At 40.2% G+C, this 27,155-nt stretch overlaps 1 protein-coding gene across 2 annotated transcripts in view; it reads left to right on the plus strand.

Moving 5' to 3' along the window:
* The window catches only part of myh14 (myosin, heavy chain 14, non-muscle), a 64,064-nt gene extending 39,510 nt beyond the window's left edge, over positions 1 to 24,554 (plus strand). The window contains exons 18-43 of one of the 2 annotated variants that reach the window (XM_055227650.1): positions 504 to 625; positions 1,850 to 1,919; positions 2,266 to 2,426; positions 2,863 to 2,971; positions 3,053 to 3,184; positions 3,906 to 4,112; positions 4,668 to 4,805; positions 6,097 to 6,220; positions 6,658 to 6,829; positions 7,384 to 7,596; positions 8,301 to 8,445; positions 8,980 to 9,186; positions 9,411 to 9,515; positions 9,601 to 9,753; positions 9,975 to 10,223; positions 13,719 to 13,832; positions 13,910 to 14,008; positions 14,394 to 14,606; positions 14,810 to 14,971; positions 15,264 to 15,392; positions 15,470 to 15,558; positions 16,455 to 16,787; positions 17,292 to 17,400; positions 18,013 to 18,185; positions 19,121 to 19,132; positions 20,438 to 24,554. In XM_055227650.1, coding sequence (XP_055083625.1) covers positions 504 to 625; positions 1,850 to 1,919; positions 2,266 to 2,426; positions 2,863 to 2,971; positions 3,053 to 3,184; positions 3,906 to 4,112; positions 4,668 to 4,805; positions 6,097 to 6,220; positions 6,658 to 6,829; positions 7,384 to 7,596; positions 8,301 to 8,445; positions 8,980 to 9,186; positions 9,411 to 9,515; positions 9,601 to 9,753; positions 9,975 to 10,223; positions 13,719 to 13,832; positions 13,910 to 14,008; positions 14,394 to 14,606; positions 14,810 to 14,971; positions 15,264 to 15,392; positions 15,470 to 15,558; positions 16,455 to 16,787; positions 17,292 to 17,400; positions 18,013 to 18,185; positions 19,121 to 19,132; positions 20,438 to 20,612 — 3,915 coding nt within the window. In that variant the 3' untranslated portion in view covers positions 20,613 to 24,554. The remainder of the gene's footprint in view (positions 1 to 503; positions 626 to 1,849; positions 1,920 to 2,265; positions 2,427 to 2,862; positions 2,972 to 3,052; positions 3,185 to 3,905; positions 4,113 to 4,667; positions 4,806 to 6,096; positions 6,221 to 6,657; positions 6,830 to 7,383; positions 7,597 to 8,300; positions 8,446 to 8,979; positions 9,187 to 9,410; positions 9,516 to 9,600; positions 9,754 to 9,974; positions 10,224 to 13,718; positions 13,833 to 13,909; positions 14,009 to 14,393; positions 14,607 to 14,809; positions 14,972 to 15,263; positions 15,393 to 15,469; positions 15,559 to 16,454; positions 16,788 to 17,291; positions 17,401 to 18,012; positions 18,186 to 19,120; positions 19,133 to 20,437) is intronic. The other variant, XM_055227651.1, reaches the window with a different exon arrangement.
* Positions 24,555 to 27,155: the final 2,601 nt, after the last annotated feature.

The raw sequence follows: 27,155 nt of genomic DNA on the forward strand, positions 1-27,155 counted from the left end.
TATGTTTGTTTTTTATGTATGTTTAATATGTCGGCATGTTAAAGGTGCACTTTTTGAGTGGATAGAACGCCACCTGCTGTCTTTTCTTATATATCTATTCTTATATATGTTTCCAAGGAATTTTAAGCAATATAACAACTGTAAATAAATAATACTGGAAAAAAACAGGCAAAACAACATATATATACCATTTGTCTCAAGCAGGCAAACTATGTAACCGAAAAGTTACATAGTGTACCGTTACAAACTATTTTCATACTGTAATCCCATTAGAAAGTTCATAGCAATGTTTTTAAGCATCTGTTAAAGGTGATCCATTATTTTGTATCTGGTGGACTAATTATGTGATAAATATAGAACATAACATGACTTATATGAGGAAAATTGTCAAATAAAAGAGATAAAAAAACAGATGACAAACTTAAGAAAAGGCCACAGGTGTCACATATACAGCATGGTACATATTTTGATTAAAAACTGACATTCTTCTTCTCGGCACTTAGGCTGGAAAGCTTGCTCCACACCTGGTTTTGGATCAGCTTCGGTGCAATGGTGTCCTGGAAGGTATTCGGATCTGCAGACAAGGATTTCCAAATCGCATCCCGTTCCAGGAGTTCAGACAGAGGTACAGTCAGATACAGATACTGGTGTCCAATAACTGTCATTGTGATGTGGCTGATTTACTGATATTTGCCAGTGTCAATATTATATAATCTATATCAAGGCCTGCAAATTGCTAAGTTCACAAATTAACGCTGGTTCACGCTGGAGGGACTAAGAGCCGTATGTTGCCTGCGGTCTTAATGGCAGCGGTAGCATTAGCGTGATAATCTGATGAGAGCGTTGGCGTGATAAGCTGCAGAGAGCGTAGGGCTTGGAGTTCTCAAGAAGAGGTGTGCCGTGCCAAATATCAGGTGTAGTGGAGCAAAGTGAGGGTGTGGTGTGGCGCATTCAGTGAATTGTCAGAATCGTTCAAATAAATATCGCTGAAAAGTATATCATGTAATATACTCAAGGCATAAAAAGAATTATTTCATTTGGACATGTATTAGGATGATTAATGCATAACATCTCAAGGGCAGGTATAGTGCCAAATGTTTGGAGAGAGCGCACGCGCACATGGAACTGCACATTGTCACAATCTCGCCTTTTCTGTCATATCCTCCATTTCATATTGTGACAGAATTATTCCCATTGTGCCGCTTTGCTAAGTTAGCCACCAGTTGGGAGGCTACCATCAGAACTTTGTACAGTGGCTGAGGAGACGTGCTGTGCCGTGGGGCCACAATCTTGCACAAATCTTTGACCAAATCTCACATAAAATCATTATGTATTTAACATGCGCTTACGAAAGAAATGTCTCTTCCTCCTCATCCCCGATCTGTCATCTCAGTCACCTGTGCAGGACAAACGCAGGTCCTGTATTCTCCTTGAGTGTTAATGGGTTAATCCATGTCTGTGCGTAAAGGAAAATGATGAAAATAAACGTATTCCGTAATCTGCGAGACGTCCGCCTGTTTGGGACCAAATACAGTGAACAGCCGTGAGACGAGACTGTGAGCGGAGATCAGCAGGTCTGCAGTCGGACAGGAAGTAGTAGGATGCCAGGCGCTGCTGTGAACAGAGCCAATTTAAGAAAGAAAGAGTCCCACTTATTGACACAAATAAACCGTGCATCCATGGTTCAATATTACAGACGTGGGCCCATCACAACCATCTGGTCCCTCTCCCCATTTCTCTGCACCTCTTACCCCACGCTCAGATTCAGCACCTGTTAATGACTGCTTTTACACATCCCTGGTTTTGTCTCTTGATAAATCACATTCATTTAACGCCTTTTAAATTACAGATATGAGATCCTAACACCTAATGCTATTCCTCGCACCTTTATGGACGGGAAGCAAGCGTCAGAACTGATGGTGAGTTATTATTTTTGTTTAAATTATTAAAATTCAAAACAATCAACGCACATAATATTTGAGATTATGGCTGCACAGTTTAGGAATGAAAATTAACTTGATTTTTACGTATTGCTATTGCTACTAGATTTGCAATACATGTTTAAAAAGTAGGACATCTCCAAGAGCATTAATATTTGAGAGAAAACTGAAATATGAACTGATAAACTGATAGAAGAATGCATTTCAGAACATGTTTTTATAGGTCTAAACTACAGGTACAACAAGATTTTCTATAAAAAGAATGGTGCATCTGTATTTGAGATACTGTTTTTATAATAGTTTTTGAATTGTTTTTGTTTGTCAGATAAGGGCTTTGGAGCTGGACAAAAACCTGTTCAGAGTGGGGCAGAGTAAAGTCTTCTTCAGAGCTGGAGTTTTGGCTCATCTGGAAGAAGAGCGAGACCTAAAGATAACAGACACCATCATCCGCTTCCAGAGCGCTGCCAGGGGATACCTCGCCCGCAAGTATGAACTATGACACTCAGATATGACTATTTAACTTATTTAGATATTTTATGTTGGGATTATACAAATAATAAGGTTGATGTGATATATATCGTGTTATCACTAGCAGTACCTCAGCTGCCTCTGGTTAGACAAATATAGGCCTAGTCATATTTTTGTCTTCCTTTAGGTTGATAGACCTGATTTAGACTTTAAACCATATTTAGACCTATTTTAAGCCTTATATAGTCCAGGTTTAGATCTGGTGGTACTATCCTAAGTGACACTCGGTATGAAAACTTTGAGAACCAGTGCCATATAGTTTGCAAAAGAAACACAAATCCTTATTGTGGAATTATATAATCAATATAATTCACTTGAGTCAAGTGCTATTGGAATTTTTTTGTGTTGTCAAGGAAGCCTTGATTTTGAAACATTTCATTTCATTGGTTTCCAGAGCTTTCACAAGAAAGCAGCAGCAGCTGGGTGCTCTGCGGGTGATGCAGAGGAACTGCGCCGCGTATCTCAAACTCAGGAACTGGCAGTGGTGGCGCCTGTTTACAAAGGTAACACACTAACACCAGTGTAACAGGGGAGTACATCCAAATGTGTGGGCTGACGTCACTGTGGCTCTGGCTCTTGTGCAGGTGAAGCCGCTGCTGCAGGTGACGCGACGGGACGAAGAGATCCAGGTACGAGAGGCAGAGCTTCAAAAAGCCAAAGACAAACTGACGAGAGCGGAGCAGGACTACGTCGAGCTGGACCAGAAACATGCTCAGGTAAAGACACCCACTGTATGTCAATGTGTAGATTAAGGCAAGTTAGAGTGTAGATTCTCTCACAATACCCCATTGATAGGTATGTTACTGCTCACTCAGTTTAGTGTGTTTGACAGAATTTCAGTGTGGACTCAAACCAGAACAGTGACATTATAAGCACTGGTGCAACTTCAACCATCTGGATCACTCTTTAGTTAAAACTACATTCAGATGGTAAATGGTGGTAAATTTGAACCGCTGACCTTTGGATCAGACGATGAATACTCAGATATACCAATAGACCAATGAATGTGAACTTTAACAGCTCCATTTCTCATTCATCTCTCACACATAGTGGTGGGTAATATGCTAAAAAATATCACCATTTTCTTGGAACCAGTTCACGATTTCAATTTGATCATGATTCATGTAAACTTAGTGTCTAAACATTGCCTTGATGAGATAACTAAAGTCATGAGCTTCTTCTGAAAGGTCACACTCCATTACAATTGGTTGAATCTGTCTGTTATTCACTCAGAACATTGCTGAGGCCAAAGGGAGGTGTGGGTGGGAAAAAGTTTCTTAATTTAAGCTAAGATTTGCATTCAAGGGAAAATTTTCAAATCACTATATGACAATTTTACCAGCATATTAGATTGTTACAGGGATGAGATCACAATGCGATATCACCCAGCCCTACTCACACATCCTCTTAACTCATTCTTGTTTGGTCATCGTTTAGCTGATGGAGGAGAAAGCCTTATTGGCAGACCAGCTCCAGGCCGAAGCAGAGCTGTTTGCGGAGGCGGAGGAAATGAGAGCCCGATTAGCTAACAGGAAACAGGAGCTGGAGGAGGTGCTGAATGAACTGGAAACCCGACTGGTGGAGGAGGAGGAGAGAGGAGTGCAGCTGACCAACGAGAAGAAGAAGATGCAGCAGAGTATACAGGTGAGAGAAAACAAACGCTGTGTTTAGAGGTGAGCCAATAGGGGGCGCCCTCCCCAACCCAGGCTCATACATATACTCAGACATATATAACAAAAAATCAATAAATCTCTGTCTTAAATGATTATTTATTATGCGATTATATTTTATCATAATCAGCTAATTCCAATTCACAGAAGATGGATTTTTCATGTCAATATCGTCTAAGTTATTCAGATATTCCAGTGGCAGAAGGAAAAGATGCTGGTCTGTTCTGGCCAATAACGCTTTTATTCAATGTCACACTTTACACACACTTTACGCAGTTGTGTTTTATGTTTTTTAACCAATAAAAATGACTACAACACGTGGCATTTGTAAAAGTCCTAGCCACAGTGACCAGTGAGTTTACATTTAAGCTCCAATCCAAGTAGTTTATAAGGAACTTTATTTTGAAAACCCAGGAAACTAATAATAATTGTCATTTCCTGTTTGTTAACCCAGCTGACATTATACACATTGTAATTTGTCTGTTCTACATAATGCATTGAACGTTTTTATGTTTTGTGTTGTCTTTAGGACCTGGAGGAGCAGTTGGAGGAGGAGGAAACCTCCCGACAGCGCCTCCTGCTGGAGAAGGTCACGCTGGAGACCAAAGTCAAAAGCCTGGAGACCGACCTGATGAGCGCAGTGGAACATAGAGATCGATTTAGCAAGGTCATTACCACATTTTAACAGGACTTACTGATCTGCAGAGTGAGATGAACATGGTAACAGCTATGCATAGCTCTAGAAACACTATATGTACTTATGAGTTTCAGTTTTTTTGTTTATCGACGCCATTTTGTGTACTTTTGACCATTTAACGATATAATGTTTTGTTTTTAACTGGTAATTGCCATGTCAGGTCATCGCTCTGAAACTCATGGTTACTAAACAACATAATTAAATTTGACTATTTTCCCATTCATAATACTTTTATACTGTAATTTTTGTATTTATAGACCTGTACTTTTCCTACAAAAATAATACAATAGTTATGGCTGAAATTGTATCACATAATGTAGATTTCTGGTGTAAGGAAACAGGCAGGATTTCTTCTGATTGTTTATTTTCTGAACATAAGGGCTACTGTAGGCCGTAACCCACGCCAAAACAAGAGTAAAACAACAGCAGTCTCAACTCACTAAAGCCAGTCTCCAAAACAGACCAGTAACTGACCAATAGAACCTTCCATCAACTTGTCTGCATAGAAACCAAGTGTTATATACAAAAGCACTTACATTAACAACACATAAACAGTTACAAGAACAATAAAAAGTGTCAACTCTGAGCTAAACACAAAATATCAGATAACACTAATCTGCAAATGAAGAGCATTCCCATTTCAAATTCACCAAATTCATCTTGTGGCCTTATAGGTGTGACAACGATCATACCTGTGCACTAGAATTTGATTGAATTTAATGAAAAATAATCCCACCTCTTTTGTGCAGATAGATTAGACGTTAAACTTTGTGTCAGTTTGTTGTTCTGGATCTGCCCAGTAATCACAAAGATGTAAACCATTAACCAGCCTGAAAAGAAATCTCCATTTTGTCAGTGTTGTGGCCAATACTGCTGTTAGACAAACTGTTAAACCCTTAAAATATTTACCAAAAGTGATGGTAGCGTTTTATTTTTGCATTGAAATGTTATCTTTAGGGCAGCAGTAGCTCAGTTGGGTTGAGTGTTTGTCCACTGATCCGAAGGTTGTCGATTTGAATCCCGCTCTCGACATAAAAACATAATTTGACAGATGAATGCTGTTGTTGTGTCCTTGGGCAAGACACTTAACCCACTTCGCCCCAGTGCCAGTGTCTGTGTACATTAGTGTATGAATGTGTGTGTGAATGGGTGAGTGGTTCCGTGATGTAAAGAGCTTTGCGTGTCTTGAAGATGGAAAAAAGCGTTGCATAAAAAATGTGACCATTTACCATAATCTGTTGTACTGTTTTCTATGGAGCAGGAGAAGAAACAGTTGGAGGATCGTCTGAATGAAGTGACAGACCAGTTAACGGAAGAGGAGGAGAAATCCAAAAGTCTGACGAAACTCAAGAACAAACAAGAGGCCGTCATCGCTGATCTGGAGGGTAATTATAATTGTGAACCTGTGTATTGTATTTGAACCACGAAAAAACATAATTTGTGTAGATCTTATTTTCTTATTGACGCCTTAACTAATGACATTCTACCTATACAGTATGTTTGTATAATGACAAACCCAATGGCATTTTAAGGTCTTTTTTAAACATATTGGCAGAGAAATTAACCATAAGTATTGCTCAATTATTGGCAGTTTATTCAGTCTTGTAAGTTTAACAAGAACGTATTCAGTATTTCCATTATGCCATTCGTACACAAACTAATTCAAAGTGCTTTACAAAAAGAGAAAGACATTAAAATCACAATACAAGCACATTTTTTTAACTCAAAATAAAATTATGATTAGATTTAAGACCAAACTGGGGTTAGGTTAAATAAATGAATCATAATCTGGATTTTCATTTATATATTCTTCTATTTGCAGAGCGTCTAAAGCGCGAGGAGCAGGGCCGTCAGGAGCAGGAGAAGTGGAGGAGGAGGATGGAGACTGAGTCGGTGGAGGCTCAGGAGCAGCTGTCGGACTTGGGCATGGTCACAGCCGAGCTCAAGGGCAGTCTGAGTCAGAAAGAGAAAGACATCACCACTCTACAGGGACGGTGAGAATAATACACAGGTTTTGCATCTAACCAGGACTGAATAATTAAGTATGAGCTAAGATGTTTTAGAGATGTTTTAAAGATTTTGGATTCAGATTTTACTGAAAGAAGACATTAGGCAATCATTATCAATTCATTTCAGTTTAATTTTGTAAAGCCCAAAATCACACAGCAGTCGCCTCTTAGGGCCGAACATGAGAATTGATTTAACGAACAGAAAGGTAGAAAATCAACAATGAAAAAGAAACAGACAAGGAAATTAATCAACAGAAAACAAGCAAATGGATAACTGTCCCAGAGCGCACTGTGTCCTTAAACCTTTCTCGGCAAAGAAAAGCTAAAAAAAGCCCAGTGGGAAAAGGAAAAACCTCGAGAAGAATCACAATGAAAGAGAGATCCAAGCTGTAGATGTGTGTTCATCTTAATTACAAAACTATAACATATGTAGAAAATGTATTAGTAAAAAAAAAAAATCCTAATAGTTTAATGTTTCTTTGATATACTAAAATGTGTGTTTGTAGCATTACTCACCTGTCCCTGTGTTTGTCTGTCAGTCTGGAGGAGGAGGGGGCGCGCCGTGCTGAGGCTCAGAGATCCCTGAGAGAGGCCATGTCTCAAGTGTCAGAGCTGAAGGAGGAGGTGGAGAACGAACGAGGGATGAGAGAACGAGCGGAGAAACAGAGACGAGACCTGAGCGAGGAACTGGAGGCTCTGAGGACTGAGCTGGAGGACACGCTGGACACTACTGCAGCACAGCAAGAGCTCAGGTCTGGGGTTAATGAATCTGCTCTAACTATGTGACTGACCATTGTTTCCATGTAAAAGCCCTCTGTGTTGTGAGCTTGATATCTGGCTTATTTTACCATAGGTTGCGTTCATGTGACACAATAACGTCCTAGAATCACTATTAGTCAGAATACTGTGGTGAAATTAGCTGTTTACCTGGAATATCTCTGTTTTACTGGGCCTATCCACATGAACCAAAATTATTCAGTTCATTTCGGTTTCATTTAAAACAACTTCAGGTGACCACACATAAAATTCAACAAAAACAAGAATAGAGATAACAGGAAACATAGAAAAAGAACCATAAAACAGCAAGATATCCTGTTTAGCTAGTATTAAATGCCAGGGAGAAGAGGTGGATTTTCAGTCTAGTCTTAAACTGTGTTACATGAAGCAAAATTAGCACAAAGTTGAGTTTAATCTCTGTCAGTATAAATGAACAAAAGTCCCAAAAAGTGAAATTATCGTCTGTCAATAGCTTCAGAAAGTGGTGTTATTATTCAACCCAAAGAAATCCAAGATCATAATCCCTAGTAAATAATGATCTACATTTGTGGATCAAAACTTGGATATTTCTTTAAAAACAGTGAATCTCCCATAGAGAAATTATAACATTATACAAATCTAAAATGCATATGTCACCATAAGCTGATTATCTCTCTCGACTCTTTACCCACACTGTTAGGTCTCGTCGAGAGGCTGAACTTGGTGACCTCCAGCGCTGTGTAGAAGAAGAGACTCGACGCCACGAGGCTCAGCTCTCTGAGATCAGGGTCAAACACAGCTCCGCCATCGACAATCTGCAGGAACAACTGGACAACACCAAGAGGGTAAGAAAACACTTTCACACACTTATACTGGCATACTGTGCTACTTATATTTCATTCATGTATCTTTTTCTTTCTTTTGTTGTTTGTTCTTTCCTTTTTGTTGATTTTTTTTTTAATCTTGTAACAGTACATACAATGTTAGCCAAAAAAATAGATTGAAAAAATATAGGATTTGTCTCATTTTGCTTGTTTTATTGCATAGAAAAACTTGCAAAACATCAAAACTGTCTTCCACAGTATGGCATAAAATCTGTCTCCATGTGGAATGTTCTCAAGTATGGTTTTAACTGTCTGTTTCCATGGATTCTGCATGTGCCACCTCCAGAAAGTTACATAGTGTTGCTTTTAGTTACTGTGGATGTGTTTACATATTTTAGTTTATTATTTTAGTTTTATTTTGTTATTGAACACATACACATAATAAATAATTCTTAGCCAAATTCAAATTTGAATAATACAATAAATTACAAAACAAAAATGATAAAAATGTGTTGAATATTTCTCTAACCTAATATGTCTTTAACCCCTTAACAGGCTCGGCAGTCTCTGGAAAAAGCCAAGTCCGTTTTGGAGGAGGAGCGGCAGAGTTTGACAGATGAAATCAGAGGTCTCCAGGCGAGTCGAATGGAGAGTGAGAGAGGACGGAAACGCGCAGAAAACCAACTTCAGGAGCTCACAGCACGACTGACACAAGCTGACAGAGAGAAGGAGGAGAGGGAGGAGCGTATGCACAAGCTACAGGTAACAGATGATGAGAATATTTCATTATGAAGTACAGGGGCATCATCTGAACAGGAGGCCAGGGCTTTTACAGATGTTTTTAAACAGGTTCATATCTTGATTTACTGACACAATATCTATGGACGTGACTTGAACCAAATCAGGATTTAGAAATAGGTTTGCTGTAAAATGTTTTCCAAAGCAGCATGTTGCTAATGTTAATCATATTTTTCTTGTATTTTCAGTGTGAAATCGAGTCTCTCTCAGGAAACCTCTCCTCTTCTGATACAAAAACTTTGCGTCTCTCTAAAGAAGTCACCAGCTTGGAAAACCAGCTACACGATATACAGGTAAAAACTTCAAATTAGCCTCATTCCGGTACATTAATTTTATACAAAAATCTGTGAAAATAACTGTATGTTTTGACTGTGACAGGAACTGCTCGGGGAGGAGACTCGACAGAAGTTGGCTTTGGGGACAAGGGTTCGCGCTCTGGAGGATGAGAAGAATGGACTGATGGAGAGAGTGGAGGAAGAGGAGGAGAGAGCCAAAGATTTGAACAAACAGATACAGACACTGACTCAACAGGTGAGAAAGTGCTTTTAAACGCCCTACATTTCACAAAATTGACTTGTGAGCTTTACGCCATGATAGAATCTTGTTACCTCATAAAAAACAGACCTGGAGTTGTGTTTTGTTTGTCTACATTTGTCTGTCTGCATCTCCAAAGCCCAAAATGGTTCCACTTACTAATAATAACTGTACTTGTGTGTCTTTGTAATAACCTATTACTTTCAAAACATTTGCAGTTAGCAGAGCTCCGTAAACAGACAGAGGAAGTGAACACAGCGGTGGAATCGGGAGAGGAAGCGCGCAGGAAACTTCAGCGCGAATTGGACAGCGCCCTCCAGAGGGAGAAGCAGAAAGAGGAGGAGAAAGAACGAGTGGAGCGACAGAGGGAGAGACTGAGAGAAGAGATAGAGGACATGACCCTGGCCTTACAGAGAGAGAGACAAAACTGCACTGCGCTTGAGAAGAGGCAGAAGAAGTTTGATCAGGTGATATGATGATTGATTGATATGATAATTTGAGTGTTTAATATTTATTTTTTTGTTTTGATTTTATTTTTTTATTAACATGGAACAATCCATCCATCCATCCATCCATTTTCTTCCGCTTATCCGGGGCCGGGTCGCGGGGGCAGCAGTCTAAGCAGGGACTCCCAGACTTCCCTCACCCCGGACACGTCCTCCAGCTCCTCCGGTGGGACCCCAAGGCGTTCCCAGGCCAGCCGAGAGACATAGTCCCTCCAGCGTATCCTGGGTCTTCCCCGGGGCCTCCTCCCGGTGGGACATGCCCAGAACACCTCCCTAGGGAGGCGTCCAGGAGGCATCCTGAGCAGATGCCCGAGCCACCTCAGCTGGTTCCTCTCAACGTGTAGGAGCAGCGGCTCTACTCCGAGCTCCTCCCGTGTGACCGAGCTCCTCACCCTATCCCTAAGGGTGCGCCCGGCCACTCTGCGGAGGAAGCCCATTTCAGCCGCTTGTATCCGCGATCTTGTCCTTTCGGTCATTACCCAAAGCTCATGACCATAGGTGAGGGTAGGAACGTAGATTGACCGGTAAATCGAGAGCTTCGCCTTCCGGCTCAGCTCCTTCTTTACCACAACGGACCGATACAGCGACCGCATCACTGCAGACGCTGCACCGATCCGCCTGTCAATCTCCCGCTCCATCCTTCCCTCACTCGTGAACAAGACCCCGAGATACTTGAACTCCTCCACTTGGGGCAGAGACTCACCACCCACCCGGAGAGAGCAAACCACCTTTTTCCGGTCGAGAACCATGGCCTCGGATTTGGAGGAGCTGATTCTCATCCCAGCCGCTTCACACTCGGCTGCAAACCGCCCCAGTGCCTGCTGCAGGTCCTGGCTTGAAGAAGCCATCAGGACAACATCATCTGCAAACAGCAGAGATGAAATCCTGTGGTTCCCAAACCAGACCCCCTCCGGCCCCTGGCTGCGCCTAGAAATTCTGTCCATAAATATAATGAACAGAACCGGTGACAAAGGGCAGCCCTGGCGGAGTCCAACATGCACTGGGAACAGGTCTGACTTACTGCCGGCAATGCAAACACAGCTCCTGCTCCGGTCATACAGGGACCGGACAGCCCTTAGCAAAGAGCCCCGGACCCCATACTCCCAGAGCACCCCCCAAAGGACACCACGAGGGACACGGTCGAATGCCTTCTCCAGATCCACAAAACACATGTGGACTGGTTGGGCATACTCCCATGAGCCCTCGAGGACCCGATGGAGAGTATAGAGCTGGTCCAGTGTTCCACGACCAGGACGAAAACCACACTGCTCCTCCTGAATCCGAGGTTCGACTATCGGTCGGATTCTCCTCTCCAGTACCCTGGAATAGACCTTACCGGGAAGGCTGAGGAGTGTGATTCCCCTGTAATTGGAACACACCCTCCGGTCCCCCTTCTTATACAGAGGGACCACCACCCCGGTCTGCCATTCCACAGGTACTGTCCCCGACCGCCACGCGATGTTGCAGAGACGTGTCAGCCAAGACAGCCCCACAACATCCAGAGACTTGAGGTACTCAGGACGGATCTCATCCACCCCCGGAGCCTTGCCACCGAGGAGCTTGCCAACCACCTCAGTGACTTCAGCCAGGGTGATGGACGAGTCCGCCTCTGGGTCCCCAGTTTCTGCTTCCTCCTCGGAAGACGTGACAGTGGGATTGAGGAGATCCTCAAAGTATTCCTTCCACCGCCCGACAACATCCCCAGTCGAGGTCAGCAGCTCTCCACCCGCACTGTAAACAGTGTTGGTGAAGCACTGCTTTCCCCTCCTGAGGCGTCGGACGGTTTGCCAGAATCTCTTTGAGGCCGTCCGATAGTCCTCCTCCATGGCCTCCCCGAACTCCTCCCAACCCCGAGTTTTTGCCTCTGTGACTGCCCGAGCCGCGGCACGCTTGGCCTGCCGGTACTCATCAGCTGCCTCAGGAGTCCCACGTGCCAACAAGGCTCGATAGGAGTCCTTCTTCAGCTTGACGGCATCCCTTACTTCCGGTGTCCACCACCGGGTTCGGGGATTGCCGCCGCGACAAGCACCACAGACCTTACGACCACAGCTACGAGCAGCCGCATCGCCAATAGAGGTGGAGAACATGGCCCACTCGGAGTCCATGTCTCCAACCTCCCCCGGGATCAGGGAGAAGCTCTCCCGGAGGTGGGAGTTGAAGACCCCCCTGACGGAGGGCTCCGCCAGACGTTCCCAGCAGACCCTCACAATACGCTTGGGCCTGCCAGGTCTGTCCGGCTTCCTCCTCCGCCAGCGGATCCAACTCACCACCAGGTGGTGATCAGTTGACAGCTCAGCCCCTCTCTTCACCCGAGTGTCCAAGACACGCGGTCGGAGGTCAGATGACACGACAACAAAGTCGATCATCGACCTCCGACCTAGAGTGTCCTGGTGCCACGTGCACCGATGGACACCCTTGTGCTCGAACATGGTGTTTGTTATGGACAAGCTGTGGCTAGCACAGAAGTCCAATAACAAAACACCACTCGGGTTCAGATCGGGGAGGCCGTTCCTCCCAATCACGCCCCTCCAAGTGTCACTGTCGTTACCCACATGGGCGTTGAAGTCCCCCAGGAGAACAACGGAGTCCCCGGTTGGTGCACTGTCTAGTACCCCTCCCAGGGACTCCAAGAAGGCCGGGTACTCTGCACTGCTGTTTGGCCCGTAGGCCGACACAACAGTGAGAGACCTGTCCCCGACCCGAAGGCGCAGGGACGCGACCCTCTCGTTCACCGGAGTGAACCCCAACACGCAGCGGCTGAGCTGTGGGGCAATGAGCAAGCCCACACCAGCTCGCCGCCGCTCCCCGCGGGCAACGCCAGAGAAATGGAGAGTCCAACCCCTCTCAAGAAGATGGGTTCCAGAGCCCAAGCTGTGCGTGGAGGTGAGGCCGACTATATCTAGCCGGTAACGCTCAACCTCCCGCACAAGCTCAGGCTCCTTCCCCCCCAGCGAGGTGACATTCCATGTCCCCAGAGCTAGTCTCCATGTCCGGAGATCCGGTCGTCGAGGTCCCCGCCTTCGACTGCTACCCGGATCTCTCCGCACCCGCCCCTCATGGCTCCTCCCGCAGGTGGTGGGTCCACGGGAGGACATGGAACAATCCAACCATTTTAAATCCCAATATGCATACTAATATTTTTTTTGAGTAATCCATACATGAATAATCGATACACGATACATGGGGGCAACAGTAGCTCAGTTGGTAGAGCTTTTGTCCACTGATCCGAAGGTTGATCATCCACAAAATGTCACCGATAAAAATGAAGTTGAAACCTAAGCCCATCTAACCCCATCAATATTGATTCCAGTACTGTTTTCCAGTATAGAAGATGCACGTCTAGTTTTGTAATATGTAAATGTACGTTTTAGTCATAAATGTGCTTTGTTTTCAGTAAATAGATGACTAATTTAAAGACATGTTTTGTTCAAATAAGTAACTTGTTTTCCCCATCAGTGCCTGGCAGAGGAGAAAGCCGTGAGTGCCCGTTTGGCCGAGGAGCGAGACAGAGCAGAGGCCGACAGCCGAGAAAAGGAAACAAAATATCTGTCACTTTCAAGATCTCTGCAGGTAAAAAAAATGACATATTTTTACTCTAAGCTTTTATTTGCATGACATATTATAATGCTTGTCTTTGCTGAGTGCAGGAGGCCCAGGACCAGAAAGAGGAGCTGGAGCGGATCAACAAACAGCTGCGAATGGAAATGGAGCAACTGGTGAACCAACAGGACGACGTGGGCAAAAACGTGGGTCTTTGGTTCATTCAAACTAAAACATTGGAATTCAAGTGATTTAGACAAACGCTGCAGAAATACAGGGAGTATCTTAACCTCCCAGTGAATTGTTTAGTGTTCATTTATTTAGATTTTCATTAGCTGTAACCATTTCTACTACTCTTACTGAGGTCCTTTTTAAAAAGAAAACAACTTAGAAAAAAATATTTGGTAACAAGTCATAAATCCACCTCCACGAAGATTATCACACAAATAAAACAATCATTTTATTTATATTAAAATAGTAAAAATATATAATAATTTTTCTGTCATCACTTTTTGTCAGTCAATTAAAAAAGAGTTATGACATCATTGCATTATATTTCCACATGTATCTATATTGTTGGGTTGTCCTCAGGTGCATGAGTTGGAGCGTGCGCGGAGGGCCCTGGACACGGAGGCCCAGAGCCTGAGGCTCCAGACTCAGGAGCTGGAGGAGGAGCTGACGGAGGCCGAGAACTCACGACTCCGACTGGAGGTCACTCTGCAGGCGCTGAAAGCTCAGTTTGAACGAGAGCTCAGCACCAGCGAAGAGAAGGGAGAGGAGAAGAGGAGAGCGCTCAGCAAACAGGTGAACAAAGCTGAAGTAGCTGTTGTAAAACCATGTTGTCAAAATCACTTTACAATATGGTGTTTTCTTCATTCATGCCTCGGTTACACTGCATTTGCGTATGCACTGATCCAGCCGTTTCTACTACTCCCAGTTTCTCACTGTTTTTACTAAATGGCAGGGTTTGAGTTAAGCCTGTGTTAAGAGCGTGTTGTGTTGTTCAGGTGCGTGAGTTGGAGATTCAGTTGGAGGAGGAGCGGAGTCAGCGCTCTCAGGCCGTCACCTCCAAGAAACAGCTGGACGCAGAGCTTCAGGACCTGGAGTCTCAGGTGGAAACAGCCAACAGAGGCAAAGAGGAGGCCATGAAGCAGCTACGCAGGCTACAGGTACATCTCATCTTTAAATATGTTTTACACCTACAGTTGCCAACATTTGTGCGTAACATTTAAGGATATTCAGTATATGCGTAAATAAATAAGTATCAGTGATAAAGTAAAAATAAAGGCTTTGAATCTTTGTGACTAACATTGTAATATTGTGTTTTAGGATCAATTTAGATATTTGTACTTCTATAGGCTTCAAACTGGGTCATGAATGTATCTAAATTATAGAGTTAAGTTTATTGGGTTTATTGCTTTACAAAAAGAAGTAGACTTAAACTTTAAACTTTTTCCTCAGGCTCAACTAAAGGATATTTATCGGGAGCTGGACGAGGCCAAAATAACAAAAGAAGAAGTGATGACCCTTTCCAAAGAGAGCGAGAAAAAGATCCAGGGTCTGGAGGCTGAAGTCCTGCAGCTCACTGAGGTATTATAACACATATTTAAACAATAATAGTGTTAAATAAAACATACAAGACAAATATAATCTTTGTCTTCCTGTAGGAGCTGGCTGTATCAGAGAGGCAGAAGAGACAGGCTCAGCAGGAGAGAGACGAGCTGGCAGATGAAATGATGAACAGCACCACAGGAAAGTAAGTTCTGTCATTAAAGAGCCCATATTACACTATTCTCTGATCTATGTTTTAATGTTTCCTCATCACAAACGTTCTTCTCTCAAACAGAAAACACTCTGTTCCACCTTGTGATGTCATGTACCTTTACATGAATAATTTGGATGTTTTCAGCCGTAGAATTTGAAAACTACCACTTCATGACATCACAAGGTGGAACATAGTATTTTGACGTTTGGAGATGTAGACTAATATTAAAGGTTATGTAAACATGTGTGAATGAAACAAAACACAACTCTGTCTGTTTCTGAGGAGGTAACAGCATTATAATATGGCTTAAAGCCATATTAGCCAGAGTCAATTATGCATAGTATAGGACATTTAATAATAGAATTTGGTTTGCATTTATACATTTTAGATCAATATTTTACATCAAGTTGTATGAAGAATTCTGTTTTTGTGTGTTTTAATAATATTATATCAAGCCGTTTTTACCCCAGTTCAAAGTGTACATGAGAGGCCTTGTCCACAAATTTGTTATTTTTGTTATTATTATTACAATTAAAAACAATGTTAAATCAAACACAGGTTTAAATTCTGGACCTGGACCAAAGCCACTTGAATAATCTGCAGTGGCTTTTAAAACATGAATTAAAAAAAATGTATTAAAAATGATAAATTATTGTGAACTTGATACTACATAAATAACTGTTACAAACAAAATGATTTCAAACATGATCCAAATTATTGTGATAATAATTTTTGAACAGCCTTAACCAGTAGCATGTGAGACTGGAGCGGTTTAGGAAAAATGTATCGGTATCGGACTGTTGCCGATATCAGGGGAAAACACTTTTATATCACGATATTGTAACCAAACTTCCTTAATCCTAAATCTAACCTCTGTGCTTGTCCAGGTCGGCCTTGGGTGAAGAGAAGCGTCGTCTGGAGGCTCGGGTGACTCAGCTGGAGGAGGAGCTGGAGGAGGAGCAGACAAACTCGGAGCTGATATCTGAGCGTCACAGGAAGCTGGCTCTGCAGGTGGAGACTCTGACGGTGCAGCTTCAGGGAGAGCGCACACTGGCCCAGAAGGCGGAGGCAGCCCGGGACCAGCTCGAGAGGCAAAACAAAGAGCTCAAAGCCAGACTGGGAGACATGGAGGGGGCCGTGAGGGGCAAGCACAGGCTCAACGTCGCCGCTCTAGAGGCCAAGGTGGAGTCGCTGGAGGAGCAGCTTGAACAAGAGCAACAGTGAGTGACACAAATCAGATCTATACCTGGATTAAGAATTATGTAAAATTGGGACTGTTGCCATAGCAATTAAACTATTATTTTTATCTTTTGAATAGTGAAATGTCCTCAAAATATCGCTTAAAAACAGGAAGATGAAACCCACAAACTGTGTAAAAAATAAACAACCTGAATGATCTAAATCCAATCTTAATACTGCACTATGTGACTTTTCTCAATGTAATTGGAGATGTTATCGCTTTGCCTCTTTAATGTCACAGTATGGCCTTAAACGTGTCTCTCTCCATGGACAAAAGGGTGATGCCATCAGGCCAAGTTACAGATGAGATCAATGGAGAGGTGAACCTGCTCACTGTAGGAATGGAAAGGATGTTTTTAGGCTATTTTTTTCTCAATAAAATAGAAATAGAATGCCATACAGTACCAGAAATGTTACATAGTGCACCATTACGTACAGTAGTTTTTACAGGTTATCTCATATTGTGTTTGTTTGTTTTTTTCCAGGGAGCGTACCATTGCAAACAAATTGGTGAGAAAGACAGAAAAGAAACTAAAGGAGGTCATGATGCAGGCTGAAGACGAAAGGAGACACGCCGACCAGTATAGAGAGCAGGTAAGACTTCAGAACTCAAGCACTGGTGGTTCTCAGCATAAAAAAAGTATGTATTTTTGTGTTGATTTATTTTCCACAATTGGGTTATTTCTCATGTAGAGCTACTACTCGTCAATAGGGGATAGAACGAGACATAAATTCCACAAGACGATAGAAGACATGAAGAGATTTAGACATCAGTAAACACATATACATTTATATTATTTAATTTTCTGTCATAACTCATTTCTTACGTATTATCCTCAATAAAACATTGGTTCCCTGGCCTTTTTTTAATTATCATTATTGTATGTTTCATTTTCTTAATTAATTAAAAAGAAAAAAGATTGTACTGCTGAAAGGTTTGAGCCCCACTGTTCCAACTGTTTCTGCAAATGTAAAATATAAAGAGTTATTTCATTTACCACCGGCAAAAATAGTAGCACAGTTAATAATAGATACAGCCTCATTCCATCTAATCCTAATCCGTCCATTTGTGTGTTTATCCAAAATGCCCAACAATAACAACAAAGACCATGACTCTTTAATATATAATCTCTATAATCTGACCTTTCTCACTGCTCCATTTGTCCCTTGCTAACCTTTAATCTGTTCTCGCTGTGTTTCTTGTAGCTGGACAAATCGATGGTGCGTTTGAAGCAGCTGAAGAGGCAGTTGGAGGAGGTGGAGGAGGAGAACTCGCGCTCAAACGCTCAGAAGAGAAAACTGCAGAGGGAACTGGAGGAGCTTAACGACAGCAGCCAGACCAAGAACCGAGAGATCTCGTCCCTTCGTAACCAGCTCAGGTAAGTCCCCCGTCCGCCCAAGGCCACCTCTCTGTGTCTCATAACCATCGGTTTGTCACTGTAAACAAAGGAATATCTAGATTAACTTTTTCAAATGGCTTGAGTTTAGAATATTTACATAAGACACCGTAGCAGAGACACACTTCCTTCTGCTCCTCCAGGTCGTTTTAGGTGCTGTATCTGTCCTATAAATGTTTACTTTAAGGTTTATAGTGATCAAAAGTTATTCCTAACTTTCCTAAAGCATTCTGAGTATCTTAATTATTCACCATGATGAGTTTATAAGGGCTTTCACAAATTTTAGAGGCTAGAGATTTCCTGACACAGTAGACCTAAAAAACAAACATGCCAACAGTGCATTTTTGCTATAATTAGATGCAGACAGCACACAGTGGTCTTATTTCTACCTTAAGAGTTTTTAGAATATATCTCTACTAGGGCAAAACAAATTTTACTGAAATACATGGGGAAAAATTGGGTACAGCCACTTCAATTTGAATTTTTGTCCTGTCGGTCATTATCCAAAGCTCATGACCATAACAGGAACAGAGATCAAAACCAGCACTGAACCAGGGATCATAGGTGAGAATAGGAAAACAGATTGACCTGTAAATTGAGAACTTTGCCTTTCGTTAGCTCCTCCTTTACCACAGTGGTCCGATACAGCAACCGCATCACTGCAGACGCTTCACCAATCCGCCTGTCAATCTCACGCTCCATCCTTCCCTCACTCATGAACAAGACCCTCAGATACTTAAACTCCTCCACTTGAATAGATTCTGAATTCAAGTCATTTTAACCCGCTCTGGATATCCCTTTTTTACAGTGTGTCATCCATTATTTTTAACCCATTAATTTTTGGTTTGCTTTGTTTCTTTTTTTTGCATCCATCTGTATCCATCTCACATTGACCTTGTCTGCATGACCCCACACAGCGTCCCTGAATGGTAAGACACAAGGAGGACACTTTGTTTTACATGTTTAGTTCTGTTTGTTCTTTAAAGGTCCTGTATTACACAAAATAGACTCACATGAGCTTTTAGCCATGTTACACAAGGGAACATTATAACATAGATCAGAAAATAGTTTAATACAGGTCCTTTAAAACTCTTAAATGCACATTGTGTTTTCCATTTCATTTATCAGTGTGTTTTTTTGCATCTTGATCATTAGCAGTCCTCTGTTAAAACTCGCTTGAATGAATGGAGCTACATATTGGTAACTATTAGTACCGGAACATTTTAACTTCAAAAGCAATTTACTTTTTGGATGAACAATTACATTTAATACATTTTAGTATAGAACAATATTATAGCAGTAGTCAACTTACAGGGCTTCACGACAGTGGCTAAACTGAAACATATTTAAGATAAGTTTTGATTTGAGAGGAAAACCTGTATTTGTCCTGCAATGGAGCAACGTAAAAGAAAACCAGTGGTGGATGAAGTACGGTACTCAATTTTGTTACAGAAGTAAAAGCACAAATACTGTGGTAAAAGTTGAAGTAAAAGTAAAAGTTTCACATGCAAAAATCTACTTAAGTAAAAATATTTAAGTACCCGTAAAAATGTACTTAAAGAGTAAAAAGTAAAATTATTTCTGTTAATTTGTTAGTGTTAAATCTAGTGATAGTGATTAAACATTATACAGATTTTGATCAACTGTTGCAATACAAATCAGTTTCTTAATTCAAGGTTCTTAACTCAAAAACTTTAGTCAGAATGTTACTATAAACATGGTAAAAAATAACCCCTAAAATCATATGAAAAGTACTTTTTACTTTTCAGTTCAGTTCAAAAATGCAGTGGAGTAGAAAGTAAAAAGTATTCACTGTAAAACTGACCCCAGTAAAGTACAGATACCTTAAAATTCTACTAATGTACAGTACTTTACTACTTGTACTTGGACCTTCCACCACTAAAGAAAACTGAAGAAATAGAATACCAAAACGCATCAAAAATATTCAAGCTAATTAAACATTCAGATATTTAAAGATGTATTATACCACTTTTTGGTAGATGACATGCTACCATGTATTTATGCTGTCTGTAAAGTTCCAAAGTACGGCATTAAACGTGCCTATTGGTTGTCTTTTGGTTTTAAAAGCACAATAGATAAGTTAAATCTCTTCCTCCACCAGAAAACTCTCAAAACTCTCTTAAATATAAAATCAACATTGAGTAAAATCAAAAATACTATATAAAACAAAAATAATCCAAATAAAACTATAACGATTATTTTTGTTCCTCTAGGCGTGCAGCTTTACCTCTGACTGTGCGTGGGCGGAGAAATTTGGTGGATTCACTGGAAAACTCAGATTCTGAGGAGCCTCCAGCCTCGCCCTCGTCTGGAATCCCAGGGACCCCCACCCCCTCCTCCGAGAACAGCCTGGACCCCCCTGCCTCCTTCAGCATCAACTCAGAGTGACGCCCCCTAATGCCAAACACAGGAATCGCAACGCATGACCTGGCCTCTCGCCTCCAGTACTCAGGGGTCAATGAGCTACATGCACACTGCAACTAATGTCTAAATTAATTAAAATTATTTGAATTCAGAATATTAATTTCAATTACTACGATTATTCGATTTTTTCATTGCATTTGTTACTGGTTTCTCAATACAATATAGCTTAAAATATCAAAATAAATCTTTATATTGGTAAGTAAAAATATCTTACCTCATCAGTGGGTTTCAGAATTATAAAAGATCTGAACTGTTGCCATAGCGATTAAATATCTAAAACAAAATAGTACATCTTTTGAATGATGAAAAGTCCTCAAAATGTCCCCTACACCCAACAGGAAGCTGAAACCCAGAATTGGCAAATAATTTGGCATGAAATAAGAAGAAATGAGTTAAAACCAGTCAGTTCAAATGAAATAAATATTAACATGTCCAAACAAATTAAATGAATTCAAGTCATTTTAACTAATCTAGATGACATTTTTTGCGGTGCAGTCAGATACGCACATCAGACGCTGCAATATACATAACCTCATCCAGCAACGCTCTTTAGGATTTTAGACAAATGTGGAAACCGAGTTAAAAAAATTGATTTTTCAAAAGCTACATTTATTTGTATTTTGTAACTGACACAAGGCAACTAACAGCATTTCTACAGTGAGCTGCTTATAAGCCTTTCTTAGAGCTGCATTTCTCAGTAACACGTGGACGATTTAACCACTTTTCCATTTTAGCTGTACAGTTTACATTTGGGGGTATTTTCAAACCAAGCCATGTGTGAGATAATTATGCAGAATTTAAAACACAGGGCTGCTGGAGAGGAAAAGAATCTAAAACGTCATAAGACAATCTGTTCTCAGTTTAGATTTACAACGGATAAAATGTTTAATTACTTATAAGACACATGCGTTAGATTCTTTAGGCCTTTGCTCTGGTTTAAATTGAAATAAAAAAAAAAACTTAGCGCAATATCAAGCTAATTTAAATGCGTAAGATAGCATTATTTCAAAGTCATGATTTAAAGATCCACTGCGTAACTTTTCTGGCGGAGGGTTTGCGATGTGCTTGCCTCCAGAATGTTCCACTGTACGGCCTCTGGAGCCAGTTCCAGGTCAGGTTTGCGTAGAGGCAAGCCTGCTCACAGTAAGAATACATGTTTTTCAAGGTAGTCCTTTTAGCAATAAGAACATCTGTAATTTAAAAAAACTGCAGTGCAAAATAGTGACATTTCCATGGAAACACACATGAGCGGTCACTCTAACAGAAAAGGTACGCAGTGCACCTTTATTAACCTATACCATTCCACACAAATGCGTTAACAGTATGCAACATATCGCATTATTTCCCCAGTTTTCAGACATAAACTTAACTCGATTTGTGCTACACATAGCCTACGACTTTTTAAGGTGGTATGAGAAGATTTACAACTATTCAAAGCTGTTTCTCCTTTACCAAGACTACACTGTTGAGCATACCACCTTTATCCTTTCTTGCCACGTGATATTTTTGTAATTTTCCTATTTACTTGTAATTTATCATCCTAAAACAGCCTTTGTTTTACCAAGCGGTGGGTGTACGGATGAGAAAAAGGGACTTAGCGTATTAGTAAATGTAGGCTAGCTTAGAGTAGCAAATTCCTTTAGTAGATTCAGGAAAGGTGTACTCCCCTACAACTTTACTGGTTTAAAAACTAGCATGACATTTTTACATGATGTTTTAGCATTAGATAAAAAGACAAAGAAGGCATCCAGAAATGAATTTTGTAAAAAGAAAAAGCAAAAGTATGTGTTTTTTTTATGTGAATTTAAAGAATTGCATCACATAAACTGATTTACTCTGCCTTCTTATATTTATTAAATTCAAATTGTTTTTATTTTTGTGTTATTTCATGAAATTATTTTGACATAAATATCCAGAATTGTCTTATGAGGACACGGTTTTGCATCGGTAAGAATGTCATTTTAAAAGTTCATTCCACCATTTTAAACTAAACACTAAATCTCACTACTAAACTGTGTATATGGTGTTTTTATAGCATTATCTACTGTTCCAGGTCATTTTTTGGGGTCGTTTTCGTGCAAATCTGGAGTTTTCTGGTCAAAACCGCCTAAATCTAAGAGGCCCCTGCGATTTCAAGTAGTTGGTGACATCACACAGCACTACCACGATTACAGCCAGGTGTTTCTGATTACAAACACCTGGCTGCAGGGGCGGAGTTTGACATGCGAATACCTGTTAGACCAATCACATCGCTCCTTATTCCTCCAGACGAGCCCAGCCCAGTTTAACAGCTGTATTTGAAATGTAGATATGGGCGGAGTTTAGGTGCTTCGTCCTACTTTAAGATTGTCAAATACCACTTTCTGAACAATTTGCCAGTTCAAACAAGCGTGGTTAAATAAAAACTAAATGATATACCAAAAATACACGGTTTAACAATTGGTGAAATGTTCTTTTAACTTTATTCTTGGAACTAAACACAGATCAAATCGGTTGAAAGAATGTTATAATGAATGCTTTATTTTTAAGTTTATACACAATTTTTCGTGGGACAACAATTAGGAGATTTTAGCGATTTTTTTGTGTTTTTTTTTTTTTTTTTAATGCTTCCTCTTCTGCTTTACTTTCACGTTCATATCCAATGCTGCTGCAGTGATGCAAAGCTAAAACCACATCAAACTGCTATTACTACATGCTTACATTGTATGGGTCTATATATAATGTACATTTTATTTGATAAGCAGGTTTATCCTAATGATTCACAGGAAAGCGGTAAGCAGTCGGGTCAAGAGTAGCTACTGACGACATATATTTAACGCCCAATTACGGGTTTTTGATTTGTTGTTTTTTTCTGTTTGTATCATTTTTTTAAGAATGCAAAATGATTTTATTTGAAGTTGTGTATTTTTTCTAAGATTTTCTGCACTTTACACTAGAGTGGGAGCTTCAACTTTATCTGAAATGGGCTGACGAAGCGCTAAAGCCAAATGAGACAAAACTCTTGTCTTTTAATTGTTGAATACTGTTAGGTCTATTGATGGTGATGCTGAAACCTCTGCAGGCCTTTTTGTAAAAATCCATTGTTTAAACTTAGGGGTGTGCGATATGGCAGCAAAAAATCAACATCTTCTCGTTGAGTCGAGTTCATGATTTCAATTAGTCTTAGTGCTCTTAGTTTTAGTAGCTTTATATAGGCTTTATAAGGTAACTAATTGTATCTGCTTCTTCTGAAAGTCTACATTAAAGTGCGTGAGGCAGGTTTTCATGTGTTTTTTTAATTATTTCGTGGTTTGGTAGCATAGAAGTTACATATTTCTCATAGTTTTACATCAGTGTCAGTTTGTGGGAAAAAAGTACAAAAATACAGGAAGAGGCAATGAGTTCAACACAGAAACTTCCATCCGAAATGCAGGGACAGTTTATGTGCAACATATCTTTCCAACAGTTTAAACCTTCATTTAACAAAATAAAGGTGTTGTTTATTTGTACCAGTCTGATCACAACTCATTTTGGCCCTTGCGTATGGTACGATTTGCTCGGTAACAGTTATGAAATGACCTCTACCTGTGTCCAACCAGGAAGTAAAAATATAAAGCTTGAAAAAAAAAACTACTGAATCACTATTGTCTTTCCAAATTTGCATATCATCACAGGGTTAGATCACTCTTTGATTTTATATTGTCGTATCGCCCACTCCTTGTTGAACTGCTGAACAAAAAAAAAATGTATTTGTAGCAAGAGAAGTGCCCGATTCTTCTCAAAGGTGTTAAGTTTCTTTCTATTTTTGTTAATGGCTACTGTGGAGATTGAAGCTTTTGGAACAAATGTTTTATTGTTTTGCTTTTAATGATGCTGTAACTATAATGTGTGAAAGGGGGTAACTTTAATATATGTCGTTGGTTTTGACATTTGTGTCCGTGTGTTTCTTAATAACCAATAAGCAATCATCTTTATTTATTTGTTTATTTATTAATATTTTGTACATTGTCGATCAGTTCAATAGACAGTGGGATTTCAGGGCTGCAGCTAAAAAATAGGTTTAAACTAAATAAATTACTTGAGGATCTTATATAAACAGACAAATACCAGCATCGTAGTTACTAAAGGCACACTGTGTTACCTTTCTGGTGGAGGACATCACTATTCTTGTCTCCATGGAGATAGAAAGTTGCACAGTAAACCATTAAACTTCTCAGGTGACACCACCAGTCTAAGCATTTTTAACAAAAAAATCTATAATTCAATAAATGTAAGATAGAGAAATATGTTTAATATGGAACATTCCAGGCAAAACAACAACATCTCAGTGGCGCCTACAAAAAGTTGCATAGTGCAGCTTTAAATAGAATATCACAGATTTTTTTTTTTTTTTTATCGTTCATCTGCAAAACAATATTCCAGTACAATGCACAAGTACATCTGACCAGCAAGACATACCCCTACATCATACATTCAATACAACATTTCAACGTTTTCCAGGAGTTAACAAGAGATTTACAATTATATCATTATTGTGTTATAGAAATAATGGCATTGCAAATACAAAGCAAAGATGAAATATACAATTAAATAAATAATAATAATATCAATAATAGTACGCATACAAAATTATATATATATATATATATATATATATATATATATATATATATATATATATATATATATATATATATATATATATATATATATATATATATATATATATATATATATATATATATATATATATATATATTTTTTTTTTTTTTTTTTTTTTTTTTTAATCGAAAAAAAAAAAAAATCAGTCAGTGTTCCCTTCATTGAGAGGTATTTGTCGTCCCTCAGAATAATTCAAAAATGGAGTCCAAGTCTCCAAAAATTGCTGTGCAGTTCCCTTTAAAGTGTATCAAATTTTTTCCAATTTCAAAAAATACATAACTTCTCTTATCCATCTGACAAAAGGAGGTGGGGATTGTTGTCTCCAATTAAGTAGAATGACTCTTCTTGCAATGAGTGAAGTAAAAGACATAATCCCATATATAGCACTTAAAGGGTTAGGGCAGACGGCTTTGTCAAAAATCTTTGTGTATGCTTCAAAAATATCAGACCAGAACATATGTATGTGATCTGCAGGCCTCTACAGCGAGGGCACGAGGGATCAGTGTTAGGATACATCTCTGCCAGTTTTGCATTGGTCAGAAATATAACTGAATTTTAAAAGTATTGTACAGCAGCAACTTTATATGACGGGATTACAGTCAACTTGATCGTACGGAATACGTGGGCCTGTAAAAAAACATAAAATAAATACAAAAATACACACAAAAAATAATCAAATATTCATATAAGAAAAAATATGTAATGTATTAATATTTTATCAGGTACAGAATGTGGTGTTATCTGTGAGGATGTCTGTGAACAGCCAGTCGCCCTCATACGGGGGGGTTGGGATCGAAAACCTCGGGATGTTTTGAGCTGGGACGGAAAACGACTGAGCGATTCCTTCAAATGGGATCGGGTTTAACTCCGACTCTTCTGCGCATTGACTTTGGTGGAGCGGATCTTGGTACGACTGACAGCTGATCGGAAATTCATTTTGGATAACGCCGTCGCCGCTGCTCGTCAAACTGAAATGATTCATACCAATGTGACTCTCCTGGCTGCTTGAAATCAGGGAGTTAATGTGTTCCAGATTGTTTATAGCCAAAACTGGATTGCTGTTGTATTTACATTGCCACCTCTCATTGAAAAAATCCTCAAAATCTTCACTATAATCTGCGTCACAAAAACTACCCAAATACGATTCAATGTTCCCGCTCCCTCTCAAGTCTTTACCCCCATTACTAAACAGATCAAGTACATCCGTCCACTGGGTTTCTATAACTTCTACTGAGTTATTTTGTCCCGAAGACGAAATATCTGTGAACATTTGAACTGAAAAATCGCAAGAATCTAGCGACAAAGGCGAGAGCTCAGGAGAAAAGGACGGAGACGTGTCCATGTATTGTTCAAACTGGAGTAAATTGGACTCTGTTAGACCTAGTTGTCCATCCGTTGTAAAAAGCGAGTCAGTGGGATATTCGTTTCCGTAGAAATGCATTGAGTCTGTTGATGCAAACATGTTTTGATCTGTCTTTTTTAATTTGGTCTTTCTAGATTGAGGCTTCGACGTTGGTTCGTGGCGTGTTTTCCTTCCTGTTTGTGTATTACGTGAATCAGTGGGACAGTCTTTTGATTTGAATGTTTCTGCGTCTTTAGGAGTTTTTTCCACAGTTGGGTTGATCTCTGAGGGGTTCGGGGCAGGTTCGAGGGTGTCCGGCTTCTTTTCGTCAACTTTGAAATACAGAGCAGAGGCCAGGCGATGGTTGGCGGCTTCGATATCGGCAAATTTCCTACAAAAATCACAAATAAGATAAGATACGATATGCCTTTATTAGTCCCACAGTGGGGAAATAGTTATGTTATATGTTATATGTCATATAAATGTTATATGTAATAGTATGAATGAAAAAAATAGTCAAAAGA

Source organism: Periophthalmus magnuspinnatus, chromosome 16 (assembly GCF_009829125.3).
Source record: "Periophthalmus magnuspinnatus isolate fPerMag1 chromosome 16, fPerMag1.2.pri, whole genome shotgun sequence".
NCBI classification, from domain to species: Eukaryota; Metazoa; Chordata; class Actinopteri; order Gobiiformes; family Gobiidae; genus Periophthalmus; species Periophthalmus magnuspinnatus.